Source organism: Hemicordylus capensis, chromosome 1 (genome assembly GCF_027244095.1).
Source record: "Hemicordylus capensis ecotype Gifberg chromosome 1, rHemCap1.1.pri, whole genome shotgun sequence".
In the NCBI taxonomy this organism is placed as follows: Eukaryota; Metazoa; Chordata; class Lepidosauria; order Squamata; family Cordylidae; genus Hemicordylus; species Hemicordylus capensis.
The window spans coordinates 359,935,377-359,963,352 of NC_069657.1; the positions used below are offsets into that span (position 1 = coordinate 359,935,377).

General features: G+C 44.7%; 1 protein-coding gene across 2 annotated transcripts in view; it reads left to right on the top strand.

The window, feature by feature from the left end:
- Positions 1-27,976, top strand: part of SASH1 (SAM and SH3 domain containing 1) — a 197,945-nt gene that overhangs the window by 24,003 nt on the left and 145,966 nt on the right. For both annotated transcript variants that reach the window (XM_053291380.1, XM_053291391.1), the window contains exon 2: positions 16,446-16,574. In XM_053291380.1, the coding sequence (XP_053147355.1) occupies positions 16,446-16,574 (129 nt within the window). The remainder of the gene's footprint in view (positions 1-16,445; positions 16,575-27,976) is intronic.

Here is a 27,976-nt window from a genome sequence, read left to right on the forward strand (position 1 = left end):
ATTTTTGTCACCTTCTGATTGGAGTCTCTGAATGTCGTTGCCCCCTGTGGCACCTTGCTGCACTGCAGCAGGTTTTAAGCTTTGAAACAATGGGCAAGTCCTGCCCCATAGGCTCTCCTTGCAGTCGGAGATACTTCCTGTTTCAGGTGGGCCTTGACCTCTGACATGACCCCCAATTTCTGACTGTCTGCTCAGGTCAACCTCTAGCATATACCTGTCTTTTGCCTACCAGTGCATACCTGGACCCCTGACCATTTGCTTGGCTTGACTTCTGGCTACTGGCTTGTTTCCTGGCTGCTTGCTTAGCTCTCCCAGTCATGCACCTCAGACTGCTCAATGACTGCTTCCCATGGCTTGGTTCCACTCCTGACAGACATTTTGAACCTCCAATAATACCTTAGGTTGAGAGGCTATACTACTGTTTTTCTGGTGAATATTCTTTAGGTATTCCCTCGGGAAAAGGTGGAGGTAGAGGCTGGGAGAATCCAATTGAAGAAGGCAACAACTTAAACCTTAATTATAGGAGGGTTGAGCAGTTGTAAGATAGCTTTGCAGGACAGTTGAGGAAGGTGTCAGATGCAACAGTTGCATCATTGTACAGGTTTTCACATAAGCATTGCTAATAAATATGTGGGAACATCAGTTATAATGCATGTGTTTAGCCAACATGTTGGCATATAACACATGGCAAACACTAACTGTCCAGTTTAGTATCACCACAGGCAGATATACATAGAATAATGGAGACCAATGAAGTCAAGGAAGAACACTAGTCCAGACACGTGTTTCCGGCACATTATTATATAATGTAAATTTATTCTGCAATAGCTTCTATATCAATTATGCTAAGCCTGTGTTTCTAGAAGTCTGAGTTGGATAATACTATATAGTCCTGATTCTGGCTCTGGGAAGATTTGTTCAGTGATGTTTTCACAGGGATTAAGTCAGTTAAATAACTGTGCTGAAGTACCACATATATGTTACACCCAGGTGTGTTTGATCCAGCCAGGTTTTAACCCCCCCCCCCCAAAAACAGCCAGTTTTATTTACTGTGGCTTAGATCCTACTTACCCCACATATTTATTTGTGGCTGGCTTTGCTATGCAGACCGAGTCCTAAAGATAAACTGTTAAAGTTTACAGTAGCTTTTCACACAGTAACTCCTGTGTCTCAAGATATCTCAAATGGTGTACTCTCTCGATTTTATTTGCGTAAAGCCATGGCTTTCTATGTAAAACATTTCACAGGAGAGAACACCCTTTCCATATCTTCCATTTACACTTCTGTGGGAAAAGACCGTCCTTCAGTTCCACGTTTTGTTTTCTTTTACTTATCTTTTGACTTAGGCTGGCAAACACTGCAACTACTTAGCAGAGGCAATTCAAAAGCTTTCTTAGGAAAATAACATGTGGCCAAATCTTATGATGGTTCTAAGCATGTTTTAATTTAACACATCTAAATGTGTTAAATCAAATGTATTGTGGGCAGAATCCTTAGCCACTAAGTCTTTGGAAATTTAGGGGAGCTGAACTATGACTATTAAGTCTAACTAAGTCTGGAATGCTTAATGTTCTCTGAACTGGAAAGGCACCTGTAAGTACTTCTGAGAGCATCCATCAAGGCAAGAGAGGTCCAGTTCTTTTGTGACTTTTGCTTACCCTAGCTTCCAAAGTTTTTTGAAGACCTTTCCCTGCGTCTTTGCTGAATGTGTTTGGTTAGTGGCCAAAAATGTATGGTATGCATGGAAGGCTAAAATGTTTCCCTCATTCAATAGTCCATTAAAACAGTGATAGTGGATCACAAACTCAAATGACACTTTAGTTTTTCTTTAAGGAGCACTCTGATCTGGTACTTGCTGCACTGTGGCTTTGTTACAATGTTCCTTCGCAAAATACAGTTGCTTCTGCTTTAAACAATCTTGCATCCAGAATTTTTTCCTGCACTGCCATCCTAGTACTTTGAACTCACCAGTGTGCAAGTAGTCGAACATCTGCTACCATGCAGGCTGTGGGTATTAGATAAAGCATTGGAGCAGGCCCCGACACATTTCTTCTGGATCTAAGAGCCAGCCCAAAAATTTGGGAGCCAGACAACAGACACTTGTCAACATTACCAGTCTTACAACAGACATTGCAGAGAGGAATGGTCAATGAGCTTCTTTTTATCCCCTTTACAAGTAACATAGAATGGAAACAGGGCTTCCTGGGGCAAATGAATATGTTATTAAATAACTCTGCCTTTGAATATCCTGGTCTATGTACTATGGTTAAATTTCTAGGTGCCTTGTGTCCTTGGTGCCTGGGATTTGTCAAGCCCTCAGAGTGCATTTGATACATATCTCATCCCTACACTTGCCTCTGTGTCATTGCTGGCTTAGCTGACTTTTGATTGTTGCTCATACTACAGAGGTCTTTCATAAATATTCCAGGGAATGGCCTGAAGAAGACGCATGATACAGTCACCTTGCTAAACCGAAGTAAATCTGGGTCTGGTCAGTGCCTGCATGGGCGACTGACGGGGAGCCTTATCTACTTAATCTGGAATTCCATAATGGAAGAAAGGTGGGATATAAATATAAGTAATAACTAGAACAAAAGCTTGAGCTGAAGACTCTCTCCCCTGTAGGGGTTTATTGCATTTACTGAATGCAAGCTATCTGACAAAATGTTGCTCCCTATTATCTTTAACATCAAGTATAAATGATGTTACTAGCACAGTCATTGGGCTGGTGTGCAGTGACCAATAAATCTAGTTCAATAAGTACCAGATCATTATAACTTGTCTTTGTTATTCACTCCATTAACATCAGTCATGATAGATGCTTTCGGTATTCACATGCCATCAGACTAATTCCCTAAGAATTCCATGGCAATTTATCATTTATACTATGTGTTGAGTTGCCAAAATATTTTGAGCATGTATATTTATAAGAAGGGGGTATTCCAGTACACAAGAGACTCTCAGAAGGAAGTGGACAACTGTCCTGAAAATGTTATAAATACTTACTTTTTTATTTGGGCTTTGTTGTTTCTCTCTATTTAAGAACATTCTAATGTTCTCTGATTCAATATTTTCTCTATTGATCCTTGAATTCTTTTGGGTATGCTGTGAAACAGTATTTAGAAGCTGATACACACTCCTTCCTTCTCTTTTCCTGCCCTTTAAAAATATACTTCTTAGCATTTAATTTATTTGATTCAAGAGAAGAGCCAGTTATGCAACTTGCCTTCAGAAGAAATCCAGGCAATGCAATAACAATTGTATGAATTTGCATATCTCATTCAATATGGAAAACTAGATAATGCTATTACTTTGTTTTCTCAATAATGTTGGCAGCTTTCTGGCAACACTTTGTAAACTAAATTTAAAAAACTATCTTTGAATGGACATTTTAAAAGCCTAGATAAAGTCCTGGAATTAAATGTGCATACTTAGAAGAACCTCTAGTATGGGAAGATGAAGTTAGATTGGCATTCTCCCTCAAAGTAGGAGGTCATGGCTCACAAAGGGTTAACTTCCACTCCTTGCTCCCAATAGACAGGAAATCTCAGGTGTTTTTCAAGTAGCTGAAGTCCGTCCCCCTTCTCCCAGCATGCTCAGGTGCGATTCCCCACTTCCTTCCTGTCTTCACTCCTGATCAGACATACACCTGGGCTCCTGCCCAATTTCTAATCTGCTTTCATCCTTCTACCGGTGAGCCTTTTCCCCTTTCTACAACTGGGCATGGGCCTTTAGCAACCTGGGGACACCTTAGCATATTCCTGCAGAAAGCATGGGGGCAGGGTGGTCAAAAGAAGGCCCAAAAGAAAAGAACACACACACACCCAAGAAAGGGTGGGGGGGCAAGGGACCCTAACTGCTTTTTTCAGTCCTCAAACTGAGGGTCCTGATTGCTCCTTAGAACGCCTCTGAGCGTCAGTGTAGATCCCTTCCTCCTGGTGAGGTCTCCTCCTGCCTAATACTGCAGCTAGCGAAGGGGATTCTGCTCCAGCCTCACCTCCCTCCTGCACAGGACAAATTGGCTCAAGTCTAAATGGCTCAAGCCTAAAATTGTCCTCGCCAGCTGCTATTCCGCTGCAGCGGCCACTTAATGAAGGGGTTTTTTCCCTACCTCTCAAGGTTACGCGGTGGGGGGGGAGAGGGTTGGTTTTCTCCCTGTCCTCTCCAACAGGCAGCAGCCCCTGGCAGGGCCCCTTATCTTGATCCCTGCCTCAACACCCTGTGGCTATGCTAATCCTCTAGGTCTCAGGTCATACCTCTGACCATGACTCAGTGCTAACCATCTCTAGCAACCCCCCTCCTATTAAAGAGGAGGAAGTACTGAACTTATCTTGGCTGCTTAGTTTACTATGCTAATGTCTCAGGAGGCAATTCTAAGCATGGCTAGCACCTTAATGATGAGGAAGTACTCTCAGTTAAATAGTTGGGGAGCGGAGCCTGTCTCCTGATAGCAAAGGTAAATCTCTTCCCTTTGCCTAGCAGAGTTTGCCCTGGTTTGCCTTAGCTAACTCTCTTTCCTCCTCTAAAGGAGAGGTAGATTACTGTCAGTGGAAGGACAGCAGCTGACTGAAAGAGTATCTGCTTCCATGCAGAAGGTCCCAGGCTCAGCCACTGACAGCATCCCCCAGTAAACTCTGGAGAACTGCAACCAGTCAGCGTAGACAATGCTGGGCTAGACAGACCAATTGTTTGGCTCAGTATACGGTTGCTTCCTATTTAATCCCCGTTTCTGGCCAACTTGGTTGGCCTGGCCTCTGAAACGCGGGTGAGCTGCCCAGCTGGGGTGATGCAGGCATGAATATCTGCCAGCAAGGTGGACTTTGGCCATGATGCCATCATGGGAGGACCTAAATGTCCTTGACCTGGGGTTGGCAACCCCCTCCCCAAACAAGGGGAGCTGGTGTTTGGGCAAAGCCTCTGGCCCCTCACCCACGCCACAGGTGAACTGGCACATAACAGATCCCACGAGGAGCAGAGGTGTCTGCCCAATGAGCATCTTGATGTGCTACTGTGCTCAGAGGTCAATGAGTGGGTGGCCAGGCTGCACCTACAATGTGGACCCATGTGCCAGACAAGCCACAGAGGCTACCAAATGGGGACAACAGCATGAGGCGTTAAGTCCAGATCCTCGACAGGTGAGTGGTGCGCACAGAGATCATTCTACTCCAGCAGCCTCTGAGCCCTCCACCAGCCACCCGGTGGAGGTGATCGTGATTTCAGCTCCCACAATGGAGCTCATTATGCTGAGGACTGCCAACGGCGGGAGTAGGGTGGAGTTATCTATTCCAGCAGCCTCCGATCCCTCCACCAGCCACACTGTGGAGATGATTGTGATTTCAGCTCCCATAATGGAGCCCTATAATGCTGCGCTGCCTGTTCCCGTGCTGGAACCTCTGTCAGAGAAGAGCGTTGCATTTATTTGGTGGTCCCCCCATCCATCTCCTAGACGCCTGCCCTCCTGATTAGTCCCTCTACGACTAAGCGAGATAATTTAGATACAGGCCGATTGCAATGATTCACTGCAGCAGTGGTGAGGCCGGTGGATGCATGTGGCTGGTGGGTCAGCAGTGGGGAGTGGGGCTCCACTCCCTCTGCCCCTGAGTCCACCCACTCTGGACCATAAAGAAAGGAGAGGTCTAACTGGTTCCTCCCTAGGACTCCCCCGACCTTGCGGGTCCCTTGCTGCTGAAATTGCCGGCGGAAACCCACAGGCTATCGCTACGTCTCAGCCTAACACTGCCGTGGCCCCCCTGATCTCGGAGACCGTGCCAGCAGTTAAGGTGAGACTGTTTTAAGGTGAGGCAAGGTGTCATGCATGCCTGGCAGTGGGCACTGCTGTGATTCCAGAACAAAATCACAACCACTTGGTTGGGAGGACCTTCTGCTGCTGCAAGTGCAGCAGTTCCAGCTCTGGGGGCTCTCCCCAGCGGTGACAAGAGGAAACCCCCTGAGGGAACCCAACAGGGTCACTGACACGATCTACTCCAGCCTGACCTGCTGGGGGGTGCATCGAGAGGAGCTTACAGTGCAGGACCTCTGGTCCCTGCAGGAGGCCCTACACAACATCAATTGGCTAGAACTAGGAGCCATCAGGCTGGCTCTAGCCCACTTCTCAGTCTGCTTACAGGGGCGGCATGTATTGGTGAAAACAATGGTGAAAACAAGCCAAGGTCCATGCGTATTGGCGAGGGTGGACCAAATCCATCCCTGATGAAGGAGACCAATGCTCCTTTTTCCAGTGGGCAGAAGGTCACCTAGCTTTGATCGGGGCAGCACACACAAGCAGCGCATCCAATGTCCAGGTAGACTGGCTCAGCTGCCAGACAGTGGACCAGTCGGAGTGGGCTCTCCATCCCGAGGTGTGCAATCACATACAGCAATGCCTGGGGATCCTCAGGTGGATCCGTTGTGACCCTGTTTATGATCTTTTGCATCCCTGTTTGTGTCCCCCACAAACAGCGGGTGTAGTGGTTAGAGTGCTGGACTAGGGCTAGGACCGGGGAGACCCGAGTTTGAATCCCCATTCAGCTATGATACTTACTGGACAACTCTGGGCCGGTCACTCTCTCAGCCTAACCTACTTCACAGGTTGGCTGTTAGGAGAAACTTGGGTATTTAGTGCGCCGCTCTGGGCTCCTTGGAGGAAGAGTGGGATATAAAATGTTAATGATGATGATGATGGTAATAATAAAATTAATAAACAAGCTTCTCCGTTTCTTCATGAGGTTCCACCGCCACCTCGCGGAGGGCATGGATGCACTCAAATCTCCTTAGCCACAGGGTCTCCTGGACGACCTCACCCCGGTAGGTGGTCGTCTAAGGCTGATGGCACAACTCCGACAGAGAAGGGCGCAGGTCATCCTAGGGGCCCTGCTCTAAGGCAACCATGGTTCGCCGGACTGGTACCCCCATCTGTCATGGCCTCGGTGCCTCTGCTGTAACGGCCGGACCGTCTGACCCAAGGGCCGTTGTTTCAGCCAGATCGGGCGTGGCTCCACTGCATGCCTGGAGTTTAATCGTGCACAGTTAGCAAAAAAAAGGGCTACTCCAGGATGGTGCGAGACACAATCCTGACCACTAGGCACCAAAGCATCAATAGGATTTACCAGATGACTTGGGCCGCCTTCCTCAGAAAGGCCACCTTCCTCAGATGGGCAAGGCTTGAAAAAGTTGAGCTATGCTTGGCCAAAGTTCTCCAGGATCTGGCCTTCCTACAGGCAGGCCTGGACCAGGGTCCAAGACCCAATACTCTGAAACAACAGAACTCAGTCTTAGGTTCGGTCCTGAGCCTGAGGAGGGCAGGGAGTATTCAACTCCACCCCCACCTCTCTCATTTTTGCGAGGAGCTACCAATATCGCTCTTTCACCAATTCATCGCTTTCCTTCATGGAACCTCAATAAGGTCCTGAATGTCCTCACATGGGCTCCCTTTGAACCGATTTTGTCTATCCCACTAAAGTATCTATCTGACAAGGTCCTCTTCTAGTGACGATCACTCTTGCACACAGAGTATTGGAATTGGGGGGTGCTCTCGGTTCGAAAGGAGCTCTGCATCTTCCAGCCAGATGTGGTGGTTCTTAAGACTGACCCTACCTTGTTCGAAATAATTACCTATATAAATAAACTCCGTCTTCCAAGCCCATACATTCGCTTGAACGCAGTTGGCGTTCCCTGGATGGTTGCAGGGCCTGACGCACCTACATTCAAAGGACAAAGGACCTAAGGTGTTCTGAGGCCCTCCACATGACTTCACAGGGCTCTAAGGTGCCTAAGGTGATCTTAGCTCGTTGGCTGAGGGCATGTGTCACCACAGCATCATAGCTCTACCACAGGGCAGCCACCTTGGTAGCTTTCACAGCACAGGCGCCACTAGGGAAAATATGCCACACATCCACATGGCCCACCATTTCTCCCTTTCTCAAGCACTACACAATTGCAGGATGTTGCTCCAGCAAGTGGTAGGGAATTGATCCACTTCTCCTCTGGTAATCTTTAACTGCTCTGGTAAGTCCCTTTGTGAGCCATGACCTCCTACTTCGAGGGAGAAAGAAATATTGGACTTACCATGAAGGGTTCTTTTTCCTCTGAAGTAGCAGGTCACGTGGCCCACCCGTGTTCAGGGACTAGCATGGTGCCAGGCCATGCCTCTCTGCGCTAACCTTCGGGACTAATTGTTCCGACGCTAACCTTGAAACAACCTCAATTTCTACCTTGATTAATATCTCAGGGCCTCCGTCCTCTGTCCTACACCTTTGCGTGCTAACCTCTAGTTCCACAATACTGTGGAGTTCCGTAGCCAAATCATCAACAATGTTGTGTTCTGCAGCCAAATCATGAAACGCGACAGTCGGAACTGGGGAATCGTACCTGAGCATGCTGGGAGAAGGGGGTACTTGAAAAACTTCAGCTACTTGAAAAACACCTGAGATTTCCTGTCTATCGGGAGCAAGGAGTGGAAGTTAACCCTTTGTGAGCCATGACCTCCTACTTCAGAGGAGAATGAACCCTTCATGGTAAGTCCAATGTTTCTTTCTGGTCATTACCAAGTTGGAAGGCTACAGGATTTGATGGAATACCTATAGAAATATGGCAGGCAACAGAAGAAGAATCAGTCAAGGCTCTAACCAAACTGTGCCAGCAAATTTGGAGAATGACACAATGGCCAACAGATTGGAAGAGGTCAGTCTACATACCCATACTAAAGAAAGGAGGCCTAATAGATTGCACAAACCACCACACAATATCCTTAATTTCACATACTAGCAAAATAATGCTCAGGATCATTCAGTGCAGATTAGAGCCCTACGTAGAAAGGGAAATGCTAGATGTTCAAGCTGGTTTCAGAAAAGGCTGACGAACAAGAGACATCATTGCTGATGCATACGGGATAATTGAGAAAGCCAAATAATACCAAAAAGAAGTCTATATGTACTTTATTGACTAAAGACAAGCCTTTGATTGTGTTGATCATGTCAAGTTGTGGAATGTCCTTAGGAAAATGGGTGTCCCAGAACATCTCATTGTTCTTATGAGAAACCTATACACAGGACAGAAAGCCACAATCCAGAAGGAACATGGTGAAACAGACTAGTTCCAGATTGGCAAAGGAGTAAGACAAGGCTGCATACATTCTCTGGATTGGAAAAAGATGAGCATGGTTTTAAAGCATCAATAACCTGCCCTATGCTGATGACACCACGCTGATAGCTGAGAATGTGGATGATCTGCAAGCTCTAGTAATGAAAATCAAGGAACACAGTGAAAAAATGGGAGTATGACTAAATGTAAAGAAGACTAAACTAATGACAACGGGTACAGCAACCAGCCTCTGAACTAATAATGAAGACATTGAAGTGGTGGATAGCTTCTGCCTTTTAGGCTTGATCATCAACAGTAAAGGATCCAGCAGTCAAGAAATATACCACAGACTAGCACTTGGTAGGGTAGCAATGAAGGCCTTGGAAAGGATATTTAGATGTCGTGATATGTCTGCACCTATAAAGATTAGAATCATTAGGACAATGTTTTTTCCCGTGACACTCTATGGATGAGAAAGCTAGACTTTGAAGAAGCAAGATAGAAAAAGTATTGACACTTTTGAACTTGGTGCTGGAGAAGACCTTTGAGGATAAAATGGACAGCTAGGAAAACAAACAAATGGATTGTAGAACAAATCCAGAATTTTCACTTGAGGCACAAATGACCAGGCTCAAACTATCATACTTTGGACACATTATGCAAAGACCCAGCTCCCTTGAGAAGTCCATGGTGCTTGGTAAAGTTGAAGAAAAGAGAAGAGGATGACCAGCAGCAAGGTAGATGGACTTGATTACAACAGCAATGAATGCACCAAGTTGAAGACAGATCATCCTGGAGAGAATCTATCTATGTAATCGCTAAGAGTAGACACTGACTTGACGGCACTTAATCAGTCACTGGAATTAAACATCTTTCTTATGACTGCATTGGTTATTTTAAATGTCATCGGGTAGAATCCACAATTGTCCTTACTTTGGAGCAAGGACAACTTTGAATGTTACCATTATATACATGGCTAAAAGAACTATCCTGTTCTTCAAAGTCTAATATATGACACCTATTTTGTTTTGGTTTTCTGGGTGGTGTTTAACCAGTACTTATCAGTGGCTGGCATCTGGCATCTTGACTAACGAAGTGAGGATGCAACAGAAGGCTTCTGTAGCAAGGGAGGTGGGAAGTTACTGTCACTGATTTTTCTCTGCCTCAAGAAGTGTTCTGTGCCTACTGAAAACATGTCTGTAAGGGTTACATGATCCTTGGGGACATATTTTCAGAAAGCACAGAGTGTGTCTTGAGGGAGATAAAATCAGTGAAAATCATCCCCCCCTCCCTTGCATACACTGTGGAAGTGAGGATGCCTCTGACTGCATGGGGATCAACCTCCCACTGAGAAGACTCGGCTCTTACTGCATTCTTGGTTGCAGCAAATACCCAGGATATCAGTCCCTAGTGACTATTTATTGTAACTGTACATTTTACATATATTCCCTTGGCATTAGCTGCATTTGGACATCATACAGAACCGAGGGTCCAATGGACCTACAGTTCAGCTCCCCACCACCACGTGCTTACCTGTCTGAATTTGGACATACCACTGGCTTCCTCTCTGCAGTCTATGAGAGAAGGGAGAACTGGCTGCTAGGTTTCCTTATTTGATGCGGCAGCCAAGCAGGATGGCACCTAATTTGGATGGAGAGCAGGAGGAGCTTCTCTCAACTCCAGTCCTAGAGAAGACTGCCTCCATTACTGAATTCAACGTAATGGAGGCAGCTACAAACCGGAGGACTGAGCAGTGATCCTCGCTTCAAACCGTGGGCTCAAATTGCAGTTTGGTGAGTGAACCCTCAGGTTGAGTTGGGATCCAAACTGTGGTTTCCTGCATCCAGACATTCAGGTTTGGTGATCTCTGGATGCTCTGCTTCCGGTTTCCCCATTATGTCTGAATCCAGCTTTATGTAGTTAGTTGTATTTTGAGAGGTTTTATTATTTTCATTATTGCCATTTTGTGTTGAGCTGCATATTTAAAAACAAACAAACAATAAATGGCACGATTTGTTGATTTGAAAGGGAGAGAGTTGAGCATATGCTGAACTCTCCCACTGAAATCAGTTGGACTTTAAAGTGCTTAACTTGACTGACTCCTGGCCAGATTAAATAATAATTAAAATTTGGTGTTTCATCAAGGCACTTTAACTATGAGCAGTACATGCACATTAAAGTGGACTGAACATTAAAAATTACCTAACCCAAATAATGTTCGTATTTGCATTTTGTTTCTTGTTTATGTTTGTGGTAATTCCAAGTGAATAGGCTATAAAGTTACCAGCTGGGCATGTAGGCAAGAAAGTTGTTTGGAATTTAATCTGTCAGACTAACAAATTTAGGAGCTTTGCTAATCTGTTTGCTGAACTCTACATAGAAGTGATTTATTTTTTGGCTGAGGTACTGGGTAGACCATAGTTTCCAGTTACTCCCTCACAGTGTAGATCTGGCAACCTTTGCCCAGTGCAAGAATCTGCAAATACAACTTTTATGCCTAGCATCACATGTTTATACCTACTCAAGGATGTAATATTACAGTGATGAAACTGGTTGTATGAGTTGGAGCATGCTGGAAAAATAGAATCCTTATGGAACTACTTAAGGAAAGAAGAGCCCCAAACCAAAGTCAAATAAAACTTTTATATTAGGACCAACTAAAATATCACAAAGAAGCTAGCACGTGTTAGAGTTTTTAGGACAGGATGTTAAGCAAAACAAAAAGGGTGAGGAGTAGGGTTGCCATATTCTGGCTTTCCAAATCCAGGTGCCTAATTTGCATATTATGTAAACTGGCTGGAAGATACTTCCTGAGCAGAATCATGACTGCACATTTCGCTCCATAACTCAGTTTCTAGAGCTCTTCTAAGGGCTAGAGCTTAGCTTTAAAGAAAGAAAGAAAGAAAGAAATCTGGGTGGGCCAAGCAAGCTGGCTAAGATGCTTAAGATCTGTGTGAAACCTGGAATTTTGGGGGACATGGCGACTCTAGTGAGGAGAAAAATTTAGGAGTGAAGGAATAGCCTTGAGATCTGCAAGGGTTCCCCAGCATATCAAGGAGAGAAAAATGATCAGGCTACTAAGTGGGGTGAGAAAGGTGGTGGCAGCTGGGTGGCCTGCAGCATGGCACCTGTGGTGACAGAGTGGAGTTGCTCATTACCCCCTGTACTCCTCATTGCACCTGCATCTGAGGCAACTGCCTCATCTAAGGGCCACCCCTGAGGGCAGGTTACCTGACATGAAATGCTCCTGTGGAGAGTTTGTGTTCTAGGCTGGCATTCATTCCAGACACCTTTTTCTTTTTATGTCTTAAGCAGAATTCTACAAAATTGCTTGCCATACTCACACTCAACTCTGGTGAGTGGAATTAATAAATCAAAATAATGAGGCTCAGCAGGCAGGCTTTTTAAAGTTGTACTTGCTTGGATTTTCAGCACAAATGCTAAAGATGAAGAAAGCTACCCAAGTCACTCGGGGATGGGACCAATTAAGGTAGATAGCAGGGATCCCAGACTAAAAACTAAAGTAATGCCCAGTGATTGGAAAAGCTTGCGGGGGAGGTAGAACAGCAAGAATCATGCAAAGCTAGATAATACCACCGTGGTCAGTTGGAGCATTTAGTGGCAACCCGAATCCAAAGGTTTCTTGAAGGGACTGATTATCTGGACCCTTTTGAATCTGGTTCTTACCCTTGTTGACTTCCACCAGGAATTAAACAGGAAGAATGTATCTGCTGTGCTGGTTATAAGTGTGATTCAAAATGCTGGTTTTGACCTTTAAAACCCCATACACTTTTGGGTCAAAATACCTGAAGAACTGCCTTCTCCTGATTGAATCTGCCCGCCCTGTAAGAGTGTTTAGGGGCTTGCTTACACATCCTGCTACACTCAGAAGTGCAACTGGTGATAATGCATAAATGGGCGCTCTGTCTTGCCTGAAAGAGTTTAGACATTTGTTAGACATTTATATTGGCTTGAAATATTTTCTTTCTGTGTCTGATTTAATGTAAAAACACTGGCCACTAGTAAGGGCAAATGCATATGTACATACTTAAAAAAGAAAGAAAGAAATTATCTCCCTGCCCTGTTATGCAGTCAATCAGTGTTTCATTAGGACTTCAGTGACATGTCTCCTCCTTTCCACTGACACTGTTTTTCCCCCTTAAAAAAAACCCCCAACAAATTCAAATCTCATTTTCTCCCAGTGGTTCCTAAAAACCTGAATTGTTTGTGCAGTTAATACAGGAGATTATCTACTGATACTTTGTGCTGGCAAAAGTTCCCGTTCTTAGGTACTTTAGAGTAGATTTTCAGCACGTACCCTATGCATGTAGTATTGATAGACCAGTACAGCAATAAAGTACCTTGAAATCTTTTGTGGATTAACATGAGATTGGTATTTCCAGGTTTATTGATTTTCATAGTAGAGGTAAAAAAATATGTTCTGAAGGGGAATGCTGATGTCTACATCCATTAATTTACAATTGTGGTGTAGTGACAGAGCAACCTTTTTAAAGTCTATAGAAAATGCTTGCATGAATCTAAACACAAAGAAAATCCTAATCATGTTTCCTAATCACGTTTAAGAGTGGGCTTGGGATAATAAATTGAAGCTGAATCTGGACAGGACATAGGTGCCCATTGTGGGAGGACACAACTCTAGGGATGTGGTAGATTTCCCTGCTCTGGATGGGATGACACTCCCCCAACAGGATGATATATGCAGCCTGAGTGCTTCTGCATTAGTCTCTCTTTTGGAGTTACCCTGCAGACCGAAGGACTACATTATTGATTTTGAAATCATTACATTGACTGGTTTCTGGGTGAAATACAAAGTGCTGGTGATCATCTTTAAAGCCCTAAATGGCTTGGGCCCAGCTTAAGAGAATGCTTTCTTTGGTATGGTACCCATGGCTCATTGATCTCCTCCGGGGAGGTCCACTGGCAATTGCTATCGGCTTGTCTGGCTGTGACCCAGGGCTGGGCCTTCTCTGTAGCTGCCCTCAGCTTTGAAACACAGTCTCTGCTAAGAGGTTGAACATCCTTGGTGGCCTTTAAAAAGGCCTTGGAAATGCACCTTTTTGTACAAGCATTTATGTATAGTTGTTTTGTTGGTTTCGTTGTAAACAGCTTCATAATTTAATGAGGGACAATATAAAAATATAATTAATAAGCAGTAGGAGTGTGTAAGCCAGCTTGAAATTGAGCCAGCTCGACTTCAAGCCAGTTGGGTTTGAAGGCTTGACCTTGGATCAAACCTGACCTAGTTTGGTTTGATGGCCAGTTTAGAAATGGCTCCAAGACCTACCGGCAAAAGGGAATCTGGCAAGGACTCCCCTTTACCAGTAAAGGTGAGGAGGGCTTCCCTAAGTGTCAGGGGAGAGTTAAACTGTGAACTTAAGAGTAGCTGCGGCTCCCCTGACTCTCGGCAGCCTCCTGCAGTGTCTTCCAGTTCAGGTCTTCTCCAGATCATTTCGGGCCTCTGTGCTGTGTGGAGGCAATTATTTTAAGCTCCGTGCATATGCACAGGCCATTTGCATAAACATGGGCCACCACCAAGCTGGGAGACACTGGGCAAAGCCAGCAGGGGTCTGGGGAGCTGCTGCTGTGCCCCGCTGCGGCTGCCAGCACTGCTGGTGTGACCCATAAGTACACAGTTTTTTCCCATCCAGCACTTCGGGAAGCCCTCTCTGCCCCTTTAAGAACAGCCCTGCTGGATCAGGCCCAAGGCCTATCAGGTCCGGCATCCTGTTGCACACAGTTGCACACCAGATGCCCCTGAGAAGCCCACAGGCAAAGGTGAGGGCATGGCCTCTCTCCCGCTTGTTGCTCCCCTGCATCTAGTATTTAGAGGCATCTTGCCTCTGAGGCTGGAGGTGGTCTATAGCCACCAGGCTAGTAGCCATTGATAGACTTGTCCTCCATTAATTTGTCTGCTTCTTCTAAAGCCACCCAAGTTAGTGGCCATCACCACATTCAATGACTGAGAATTCCATAGATTAATTATGTGCTGTGTGGAAAAAGTACTTCGTTTTGTCAGTCCCAACCTTCAGTTTCATGGGATGGCCCCTGGTTCTAGTAGTATGAGAGAGGGAGAAAAATTACTTTTTGTTCACTTGTTCTACTCCATGCATAATTTTTTACACATCAATCATGTCTTCCCATAGTCATCTCCTTTCCAAAGTAAAGAGCCAGAGATCCTGTAGCCTTGCCTCATAAGGAAGGTGCTCCAGTCCCCTGATCATCTTGGTTGCCCTCTTTTGCACCTTTTCCAGTTCTACAATGTCCTTCTTAAGATATGGTGACCGCACCAAATATTTGTATAAAGGCATTGTAATACTAGGATCCTTATTTTCAGTCACCATCTTAATAATCCTTAGCATGAAAGTTGCCTTTTTCACCACTGCTACACACTGAGTCGACACTTTCAATGAGCTGTCCAACATGAGCCAAGATCTCTCTCCTGGTCAATCACTGACAGCTCAGACCCCATCAGTGTATATGCCCCAATATGCATCAAGTTTACATTTGGCAAATGTGGTTCAATGTTAATATTTTTTCACCCAGATTGGAGAGATCCTTTTGGAGCTCCTCACAATCTGTTGTGGATTTCACTACCCTACCCTAAATAGTTTTGTGTCATTTGCAAATTTGGCCACTTCTCTGCTTACCCCAATGCCTAGATAATTTCTGAACAAGTTAAAGAGCACTGATCCCAGTTCAGATCCTTGGGGGACCCCGCTTTTTACTTTTCTGCATTGTGAAAACTGTCCATTTATTCCTACCCTCTCTTTCCTGTCCTTCAACCAGTTACCAATCACAACTGAGCCTGCCCCCTAATCCTAGGACTGCTAATTCTACTCAAGAGCCTTTGGTGGGGAATTTGGTTAAAGGTTTTTTGGTTGTCCAAGTATACCTCACTGGATTCCCTTTTGCCAGTAGATTTTTGAACCAGTTCTGAACTGGTTCGAGACTCAAGCCGAACCGGGGGAAGCAGCTCAGAGCCAAAACCTAGCTGGTCTGGTTCAAATCTGGTTCTGATTTGAACCAAACTCAGAAAAAGCAGTTCTGTGCACATTCCATATAAACAGAAACCATGGGGTTCAAGTTTGAGCATCCTAAGTCAGATTTGGATATGTTGTCCATAAAATGTGTAACTGTTGGGGGAACTTTCTGGGAAAGTAAGGTTTTTAATGTTGTTTTTTAAAAAATACTTAACTAGATGTGTATAGTCACTCTCATTGTTCTCCTCCAAGGTCTTTTTGCATTAGGAAGGTAACATTTCACATTGTTAACATTAGCTTTATTTAATTCCACTGAAGATGGTTTAATTATGAATCAATAATATTTCTTCTTTTTCTTTCCTTTAGGATGGGTCATTGGGCAACATTGATGACTTGGCTCAGCAGTATGCAGATTATTATAATACCTGCTTTACTGATGTATGTGAGAGGATGGAAGAACTGCGCAAACGAAGAGTTTCCCAAGATCTTGATGTGGTAAGTTTATACTGAATACTTCTCATTTGCAAACTAGTGTATTACGGATAAATCATGGGCAGAATATATACTCAAGTCTTATATTTAATTTTATGCATAGATAAAATCTATAGATAGTAACTTTAAGTTAGAAATTCACCTTTTTAAAATTATCTTTTAGAATGACTGAAATAAGTCTATCTTCTTACTGTGGTTTAACCCAAATATGTAATATATATAAAATAAAGGATGGTAAAAAGTATGTTAAAGGATAACTAATGGCATTATAATCTATCCTATCTACAAATGACACGCCCATCCCTGAACTATTGGCATTGTTCAGCAGTTTCTGTAGATACCGTGGTCACTTGTCAACTTGGCTTTAGGAGTGTGCATGGTCCGGTCCGGGCACTATGTTAAGGACCGCCGGACCGGTTCGGAGGTCCGGCAGGGCGGGGGCATGTAGCTTTAAGGGGGGGGTAGTACTTACCCCCCCCCGGCCGCTCTTCCCCCTCCGGCGCTGGTGCTGTTAAAAATCTTCTTGGGGCGGCAGAGTTCCTCCCTGCCGCCCCTGCCCCCGTCGTTGTTCTTCAAAGCTCTCAACGGAGTCCAGCTAGCGGCGTGCGTGCGTCTCCGCTGCTGCCGCGCATGCGTTGCGTGACATCACACATCGCACGCGCGCTGCTAGCTGAACTCCGTTGAGAGCTTTGAAGAACAACGACGGGGGCGGCAGGGAGGAACTCTGCCACCCCAAGAAGACTTTTAACAGCACCAGCACCGGAGGGGGAAGAGCGGCGGCGGGGGGGGAGTTCTACCCCCCCCTTAAAGTTACATGCCCCTCAGTGCCGGACCACGCCTCCGTGGTTCCATACACATCCCTACTTGGCTTTTGTAACCCATCAATTGGGCCCTAACCAGTCTCAAGCAAACACCAAATATTGAAGCTAATTCGTATTGGTGACTGATAGCTAAATCTGAGTCTTTACTGATAGCTAAATCTGCATCCTGAGATTATTTGTTTGAACATGTTTGATATAAAAATAATTGAACATATGTGTTCAGACTGCTAGGTTTGCTGCTCTTACAGTAAAGTTAAGAAAATATGCTATGTTAATTAGATGTCAAAGTGTCTTTCTACAGACAAAAGCTAGAGGGTTTGAACTAGACAAAAGCAAGAGGGTTTGACCTGGTATAGTGCAGCTAGGGAAAAATATACAGGGAATTAAAACGTAATAAGCAGAGAGAGGGACACTTCTCTATCTCTAGTCCTTGTATATGAGAACAATCTTGATATTAGTAAAACCAGAAGGTTAGTCTCTAAAAGAGTAAGTTCAGTTCAAATTTGATGGCATTACATAATTTTGTGATGGCTAGGGATGTTGGTGTCAAGGCTCAGCTGTGCTTATCCAAGAGGTAGTGCTTGTTAATGTGAACTTGTGAATTGTCATGCACACAGCATGACTTTAACTCTTCTAAATTGAATGTCTTAATTATGTTGTGTGGCTGAGGAAAAGAGTGCACCATTGTTGTAAGTCATGAGGCTTATGACAGTCCTTTAATTGTTCTTTGAGTCACTGCATTACTTGCCATTATCTGCTTGTACAAATTTACTTTCAGAAATTAACACAATATAAAATGCCAGATCCATGCGAGCCAGGCTATCTTGAGCTATTTTCTCATCCTGGCAAACTAAATCCTTTGTTGCCTCCCACACAGTAGAGAGTATAGTACCAAGCCCGTTGGGCAAATGCACAACTGATCTCCTCGTAGAAAAAAACATGCTGTACTCAGAGAGATTGTGTATCAACAGAGCAGACACAACAGAGAATTGTGGGGGTGAAGGGAATGTGAAAGCCTAGCCCAGTAGCCTGTACTAAAACAGAACCCTCTGTATACTAACCAGCTTCATGCTCCTTTTTATTAATATATATTTTCGGGCTGGTTTAGATGCTATAGTCTCTGGCTCAACTCACCACACAAATGAACTGTGCAAGTCTCATTGTTTTTCCAGTATGCCACTGCACTTTGCATAGCAGTTCATACTATTTAAATACTATATTCCAATTGTATTTAAATCATGTGTGGGGGTGAGATGAACCAGGCCCTCCAGCAATTATGCTTAGCAAATTTGTGCCAGTCAGTAAGCACACTCCTGCACATAATTGCATCCTTATCATGTTTTTGGTGGGGCTGGTAGATGGTGTGCCCCAAACCGACCCATAGATATATGGCAGGGCTGCTCAACTTAAGCCTTCCTGCAAATGTTTGCCTACGACTCCAATAATCCCTGACTACTGGCCTCTGTGGTTGGGGATTATGGTAGTTGTAGACCAAAAACAGCTGGAGGACTGAAGCTGAGAAGTGTAAATATTCTTGCCCGGCCTTCCACCTCCACCATTGAGTCCCCAAGCCAGCCAACAACTTAACAGAAGACCAATGAGTAGCATCACTAACAAATAATGACATCGCAAGGTAATCAACAAAACTACAAATAAAAATCCTAAGCATTATTGAAAAGCATGTCCAAAAAAACAACAAAATGAGTTTCTATGGCCTCTCCATCTGTATAGAGATCCCACCCTCCATGGGGTGTTTCCCAAATATCACCCCCACCATAGGTCATTCCTAGTATTGGGTATAGTGTTCTGCTGAGGTGGGGCAAGGAAAGCACCATGCTGTCACTTACTGACCTTGGAAGTAGCTTTTAAATTTCCAAGGCTCTGCTTTTGACCTAGGCAGCACCACTCCCTGTGCAAATTCACATGGGCCATAGTGTTGCTAGGGATGTGCACGAACCTGTTTGGAGGCCCTTTTACGGGCCTCTGGACAGGTTTGAACACCAGGCAGTTTGGAGGCTTGAAGTGGGGGACAACTTTAAGAGTGGGGGAGGGTGCATTTACTCCTCCCTCTGCTTTTCTCCCGCCAGCACTCCATTTGTAAAGATTCGGTCGGGGCAGCAACATACCTCCGTGCCGCCCCGTTCCCTCCTTGGCCAGAAGTGCTGGGTGAGTGGGGCCACTTCTAGCCAAGGAGGGAATGGGGTGGCAGAGAGGTATGCTGCTGCCCAATGGAGTCTTTACAAACGATGGAGCGTTGGCAGGGGGAAAGCGGAGGGAGGAGTAAGTGCACCTTCCCCTGCCCTTAAAGTTGTCCCACTCCTGCCTTCGAACTGGCCCCTGTTGGTTCCGTGCACATCCCTAGTTGTTACCCAGACCAAAAGTATTTGCTGGGTATTTTGGTCTAGAGCACCTTCCTTATGAGGCAAGGCTACAGTGCCTGGGGCTTTTTAGTTTAGAAACAAAAGACACTGCAGAGAGACATGATAGAGATCTATAAAATAATGTATGATGTGGAGAAAGTTGACAGAGAGGAAATTTCTCCCCTCTCGTGTAACACTAGAACCAGGGGCCATCCCATGAAATTGATTGCCAAGTAATTTACGACCAACAAAAGGAAGAACTTTTTCACACAACACTTAATCAACTTGTGGAATTCTCTGCCATCAGATGTGCTGAGAGCCAACAGCCTGGATGCCTTTAAGAGGGGTTTGGATAACTTAACGGAGGAGAGATCTGTCAACGGCTACTAGTCTGAGGGCTATAGGCCAACTCCAACCTCAGAGGCAGGATGCCTCTGGATACCAGTTGCAGAGGAGTAATAGCAGGAGAGAGGGCATGCCTTCAGCTCCTGCCTGTGGGCTTCTCAGCAGTATCTAGTGGGCTACTGTGTGAACCAGGATGCTGGACTAGATGGGCCTTGGGCCTGATCCAGCAGGGCTGTTCTTATGTTCTTATTTGAGTGGGAGGAATGGTTAATTCCTTCTGATGTGGCATATGCCCTTTATCTGTGCTGGTGCTGTGGAGTCTTCTTGAGGGCTACACTGTCAAGTTGCTGAGCATATCGGCTAGGTTGGAAGTTCTTCAACCTAGTTTTTTTCCCTGGCTAGCGTTCCACCGTTCATGGATTTGCCTCTACTCTTGGAAATCTCTGATTAATCCCTGACCACCCCTGCTAACTGGGCAAAGAGGCACCTTTTAATGTGGTGATTCTCTTTAATTAGCAGGGGGAAAGTAACTGGCCCTATCCACCCCCAGCACAGTACATCAAGTGACTGTTGCTGGTGTCTATCTCATGTTTCTTTTTAGATTGTGAACCCTTTGGGGACAGGGATCCATCTTATTTATTTATTATTTCTCCGTGTAAACCGCCCTGAGCTATTTTTGGAAGGGCAGTGTAGAAATTGAATTGATGATAATAATAGTAATAATAATAGTAATATTAGTAGTAGTAGTAGTAATAATAATAATAATAATTATTATTATTATTATTATTATTATTATTAAAGGTGCAATTCCAAAACAACTTGAAGAGCACCTCAACACCATAGGGGCCACAGAAATCACCATCAGCCAATTACAAAAAGCAGCCTATATTTTGTGATGATATCTATAATAACCAACAGTATTGATTATAAAATTCAGCCATCCCAGGTCCTTGGGAAGGACTCGATGTCTGGATAAAATAAACCAGTCGATAACACCTGTCTGACTGTGTAAACAAGAAATAATAATAATAGTCCTTGTTGTGTGGAAAGCCCAGGACACTCCTTGTGGAGGTATGCAACACATATTAGTGAGCTACCTCTTTTGCCACCTGCATGTGATTCTCAACATATGTGTTCCAGGTGCCGCTGTTCTGGCTCTTTGGGTAAGCCTTTGAAATACTGAATTTCATTTCCAGAACCATATGCCATCATCTCTTCTGATGCCAAGAGAATTAGAGCTTGGCAAGGGATCAGCAGTTTGTTCTGTGCAAGGCAGGGGAAGTGGAGAAGCAATGTAAGGCACATGTTGTAGCAGCTGTACAGAAGCTAGGTAGATCTGAGTCTGCTCAGTGCCTGGATGGGAAACCTATGAACCTTATGTATGTTTTATTGAGTTTTATGGTAGAAAAGTGGGATATAAATTAAATAATAATAATGGCAGTATTTGCTCTTTGTTATCAGTAAGATCAGTAGAACAGATCCAAATAAGCAATGGCTTGCTCCTGATATGATTCTGCATCGTGATTGACATTTATGGCACATAAGTCTTCACAGGGAAACATGCTATTATTTAAATCCATGATTCCTGCCAGCAGCATATCATAAGGAGCACTCCAAGTACTTCTGGAATTGAGACTTTTACTTAGCTACTTAATGAAGCTACTTTGCCAAACATTCATTTCACTTTAGGTTTGATCACATTTAGTAAACGAATAAAACAGTCTGCATCCAAATTATGGCAATGCAGAGGAAGCCCTTTCAGCTTACTTGACGTTATAGTTAAAAGCTACTATACCCCCATAGTACATGGAAGACTGCAAAAACTTGAACCTCTTTCAGGAACTCAGGGAAGGGGTTTTGCATGCAGAAGGCCCTTGGTTCAACCCCTGGCATCTCCAGGTAGTGCTGGGGAAAGGCCCCTGTCTGAAACCTGAAGAGCTGCTGCTCCCTTGGAGAAGATCATCCTGACCTAGATGGACCAATGGTCTGGCTCAGTATCAGGCAGCTTCCCGTGTTGAAATGTCCAGGGCAGCAGGACTGTGTTATCCTCCAAACTGCTGCACACTGCCTAGTCTAGATAATAATTGACAGTAATGAAATCTTTTGCCTGACACTCGGGAGTATTGGAAGGCAGTTTCTGGCAGCTTCTGTACCAGTTAACAAAAGCATGGTTTATGGCTAGAGACCTCCTTTCCATTTAGACAGATGGGCCTAATTTGGCTCTCTTCATTACACAGCTGTGGAAGATGGCCTGTAAAAAGCCATGCGTGTTGGATTAGTTCACATCAAAGGTACAGAACTATGAGGTGTGTTAAATAGACATGAACAAATGTGGTCAGACCTGCAAATGATTCAGTTGCTCTTCCTTGTAAGGGGAAAGCAGAAAAAAGGGTTTGAGGAAAATGGTAACTTGGGGCATGTTTACATATCCACAGTATATTATGTGTCAAATGTTTTAAACATAAATTTTTTTATATGTGTATGTATAAAGATCAGCTCACGGTCAGTGGTCCCTCTGATTTCCCCCCACCCACCCCTCATCTCTGCGGAATGAGTTTTGTTCTGGGTGGCAGTATCAAGGAGTGCGTGTGCACCTGCATTCAGAATACCTTCCTGATTCAACCTTCAACCTGAGCAGGATCTAAAATGAACTGAGCGGACATCTAAAAACTTGTGAGCGTGCGCACGCCTTAGAGGGAACAGTGCTCACAGTCATGCGTTATCACTAACAAGACTTCTGAAATGTTGGCTTTCCTATGGATGAGAAAGATCTTAGTTTGCTTCTTTTTTCCATCCCCACATTCTTTCCAGTCTATAGTCCTATTCAGGAATGCTTAGGATCATGAATGCTGCACATGGATACAGTACCGTATCCAAGAGAGTGTGCTTGTAAGTCTTGTGCCCACACTGAAACCTTGGCTCCTATTCACCAAGATTACAGCATTTATAGTCTGAATAATCTCTGAAGAACCTCTCCCCAAATACAGTTTGTCTTCTGAGACAAATGCTGTACTTGGGTACTGCTTGGGGACAAGGTTTCAGCACACATCAGCTTAGGGCCAGGGCTTAACACGAGCATTCCAATGGATGCTGTAACCAGGTACAGTATCCATGTTTCAAAACACTCCTGATCAGGGCTTACTGGTAGCAGCAAAAGCATATGGAAAAGTGTAATTAAAATAATAGTTCTCCAGGAATATTGTATGTATTCAAATAAGCCAGGTGTCATTTCTATGATATTTGAGCCATAATCGATCTGGGAATGGGGTTGTAGCTTAGTGGATGCATGCCGAAGGTCCCAAATTTAAGCCTTCGCTAAGGCTTCTAGGGAGGGCCTGGATCCATGGGTGGTGGGGTAGTAAATGCCTCTCTAAGGTGGGGGGGTGCCCCTCATCAGAAGGAGTCAGTCATCAGGCCCCTCCTAAAAAAGCCCTCATTGGACCCAGATGACCTGAATCTATTTCAACCAGTTTTTAACCTCCCTTTCTTGGGCAAGGTATTGGAGAGCATGGTGGTATCTCATCTCCAGGCTGCCCTGGATGAATCTGATTACTTGTAGCCTTTCCAGTCCAGCTTCCGTCCTTGATATGGGATGGAAACTGACTTGGTCGCCCTGGTGGATGACCTACGCCGGCAGATAGAGTGTGAGAGTGCTGGACTAGGACTGGGGAGTTCTAAGTTCAAATCCCCATTTAGCCATGATACTTGCTGGGTGACTCTGGGCCAATCACTTCTCTCTCAGCCTAACCTACTTCATAGGGTTGTTGTGAGGAGAAAATTAACTACGTACACCTTGGAGGTACTCTGGACTCCTTGGAGGAAGAGCGGAATATAAATGTTAAAATAAAATAAAGAAATAAATTAAATATATATGAAGCCTCTGGGAGTGGTCATCCATAGGCGTGGGCTGTGGTGCTATCAGTATGCTGATGACATCCAGCTCTACCTATCTTTTAAGCCAGCAGACACCAGGGAGACAGTGGATGCTCTGAGCCATGGTTTGTTCTGGATTGGATGGGGACAAACAAACTGAAACTTAATCCAGATAAGACAGAAGTCCTCTGGGTTGGCAAAACTGATTATCCGAGTAGCGAAGTAAATCTGGTCTTGGATGGGGTCACACTCCCTCTAAAAGACAAAGTCCGCAGCTTGTGCGTGCTTCTGGACCCGATGTTGTCCTTGGAAGCACAGGTGGCAGTAGTATGCAGAAGTGCCTTTTACCAGCTATGACTGATGCGCCATGGTGCGCTGTTGGAGAAGTCGGACCTGGCCGTAGTCATTCATGGTTTGGTAGCATCTAGATTGGATTACTTCAATGCGTTCTACATGGGGCTGCCCTTGAAGACTGTTCGGAAGCTTCAGTTGGTTCAGAATGCTGCCGCAAGGATGCTCATGGGTGTAAGTCACTTCATAAGAATCACACCCATCCTGTGGCAGCTTAATTGGTTACCAGTCTGCTTCCAGGCTAGTTCAAGGTGCTGGTCTTGACCTTTAAAGCTCTACATGGCTTGAGGCTGGGGTACCTGTTGCACCACATTCACCCATATGAACCTTCCAGGGCCCTCTGCTCATCATCTCAGGCCCTGCTCATGGGCCTGTCACTAACAGAGATCCAGTTGGTGGGGAATAGAGACATGGTCTTTTCGTTTGTGGCCTCTTGGCTTTGGAACGCCCTCCCCGAAGAGCTTTGCCATGCTCCATTTTTTTGTTTTAAAAAACAAATAAAAACATCTTTTTAAAAAGGCTTTTTAATGTTTCACCTGTTGCTTATATCTGATAGATTCTCTAGTCTTTAGTTTTTAGAATTCTTCATTTTTAGCTTTTTAGAGAATTTAATTTGAAATTTTAAAACCTAATTCTGATTGTGGTTTTAGCTTGGATTTTTAACTTGTTTAATTTGGTTAATTTTATTAATCTTATTTTATATTGTAACTATTTTATGAATGTTGTAAGCCACTCCAATGTAGTGGAGGGGTGGGGTATAAATATTTTAAAATAAATCCCTCACATCTCCAAATGGGCTGGGCAAGACTTCTGCTTGAAACCTTGGAGACCCGCTGCCAGACAGTGACAATACTGAGCTAGATGAACCAATGGTCTGACTCAATGGTCTGACATAGGCAGCTTCCTATGTCCTTATAATGCTAAAATAGTTTCTGTATGTTCTCCTCAGTGCTGAACCCCCAGAGCTCCTGATGCTGATATCTGTGCTCTTGGGCTTACAGTGAGGGAAATAAGTATTTGATTCCCTGCTGATTTTGTCCATTTGCCCTCTGACACAGAAATGACCAGGCTATAACTGGAATGGTAGGTTTATTGTAGCTGTGAGAGACAGAATAACAACAAACCAACCCTCAAAAGCCCAGTGCCCAAAAGTCAGCGATGGATTTGCATTGTAGTGAGGGAAATAAGTATTCGATCCCTTCACAAAAGATGTCTTAGTACTTGGTGGCAAAACCCTTGTTGGCAATCACAGAGGTCAGACGTTTCTTGTAGTTGGCCACCAGGTTTGCACACAACCCAGGAGGGATGTCGTCCCACTCCTCTTTGCAGATCCTTTCCAAGTCAGAAAGGTTTCGAGGCTGATGTTTGGCAACCCGAACCTTCAGCTCCCTCCACAGATTTTCTATGGGATTAAGGTCTGGAGACTGGCTGGGCCACTCCAGGACCTTCATGTGCTTCTTCTTGAGCCACTCCTTTGTTGTCTTGGCTGTGTGTTTTGGGTCATTGTCATGCTGGAATACCCATCCACGACCCATTCTCAATGCCCTGGCTGAGGGAAGGAGGTGCTCACCCAAGATCTGACGGTACATGGTCCCGTCCATCGTCCCTTCGATGCGGTGAAGGTGTCCTGTCCCCTTAGCAGAAAAACACCCCCAAAGCATAATGTGTCCACCTCCATGTTTGACGGTGGGGATGGTGTTCTTGGGCTCATAGGCAGCATTCCTCCTCCTCCACACACAGCGAGTTGAGCTGATGCCAAAGAGCTCGATTTTGGTCTCATCTGACCACAACACTTTCGCCCAGTTCTCCTCTGGATCATTCAGGTGTGCATTGGCAAACTGCAGACAGGCCTGTACATGTGCTGCCTTGAGCAGGGGGACCTTGCGGGCACTGCAAGATTTCAGTCCTTCACGGCGTAGTGTGTTACCAATTGTTTTCTTGGTGACTATGGTTCCAGCTGCCCTGAGATCATTGACAAGTTCCCCCCATGTAGTTCTGGGCTGCTTTGTTACCGTTCTCATGATCATTGCAACTCCACGAAGTGAGATCTTGCATGGAGCCCCAGACCGAGGGAGATTGACAGTTATTTTGTGTTTCTTCCATTTGCGAGTTATCGTGCCAACTGTAGTCACCTTCTCACCAAGCTGCTTGGTGATAGTCTTGTAGCCCAGTCCAGCCTTGTGCAGGTCTACAACCTTGTCCCTGACATCCTTCGACAGCTCTTTGGTCTTGGGCATGGTGGTGAGTTTGGAAGCTGAGTGATTGCTTGCTTCTATGGACAGGTGTCTTTTATACAGGTACTGTAACAAGCTGGGATTAGGAGCACTCCCTTACAGAGGGTGTTCCTCATCTCAGCTCGTTACCTGCATATAGTGAAAAGACACCTGGGAGCCTGAAATCTTGCTGGTTGATAGGGGATCGAATACTTATTTCCCTCACTACAATGCAAATCCATCGCTGACTTTTGGGCACTGGGCTTTTGAGGGTTTGTGTGTTGTTATTCTGTCTCTCACAGCTACAATAAACCTACCATTCCAATTATAGCCTGGTCATTTCTGTGTCAGAGGGCAAACGGACAAAATCAGCAGGGGATCAAATACTTATTTCCTTCACTGTATCTGCTCTGCCTCTCCAGTGGGGGAGTCCTTCGTTTTCCCATCTCTGTTCCTACTGCTGAGAAAGAACACTCCTTTGCTCAGGGCTCAGTTTACCTCCTCATGTTCATGTTCTTCTTCAGTCTATTACCTGTTCCTTCCTATTACTCCTGAATTACAGTAAATTCTGCCAGGCATTCTTTTTCTGTCTGCAGAAGCAGTGGGGAAGGGAACTTCCATTTCATTTGTTGCTACAAAAATTACAGCCTGTTACTAAGTGTGTCCTTCAGAATAAGATGATGTTGGTTCCAACAGACTAAAGCTAATATCTTTGAGGAGGACCAAGACAAGAAAGCAATTATTGCTCCATTCATTATTTCTGTGTATTTTGAAGTAAAAATGCACAGGATTTGCATTGGGTCATTGATCAGAGCATATTTGGAATTCTGCATTCATTGTGAAAGAATCTGCACAGAATATCTTTTGGCAAAGAGCTTCAGAAATTGCTTACTATTCTGACATCCACCTCATTGTTATATGTCTTCCTTTCCCTAGTAGATTCTAGAAGCTTTGTTAAAAAAATATTTAAAGACTCATGTTAACATCAAAGGTATATAAGGTGACCTTTAGTGGCACAGCAGGGAAATGCTTGACTAACAAGCAGAAGGTTGCTAGTTCAAATCCCCGCTGGTACTATATCAGGCAGCAGTGATCTAGGAAGATGCTGAAAGGCATCATCTCATACTGTGTGGGAAGAGGCGATGGTAGATCCCTCCTGTATACTACTAAAGAAAACCACGGGGCTCTGTGGGCACCAGGAGTCGAAATCGACTTGATGGCACACTTTATTTTACTTTACCCCAGTAATAATGCAAGTGAATAGACACAAGGCCAAGTATGATGTTGACCCTAAAAATACCTTTTGAATAGAAGCTGATGAAAAACAAAATAGCATTAGAAGCTGCTGACCCTGCGTGTGTGGGGGGCTTAGGCAAATTCATGGAAGACAGATCTATCAGTGGCTACTAGTCCTTATGGCTATAGGCTACCTCCAGGCACAG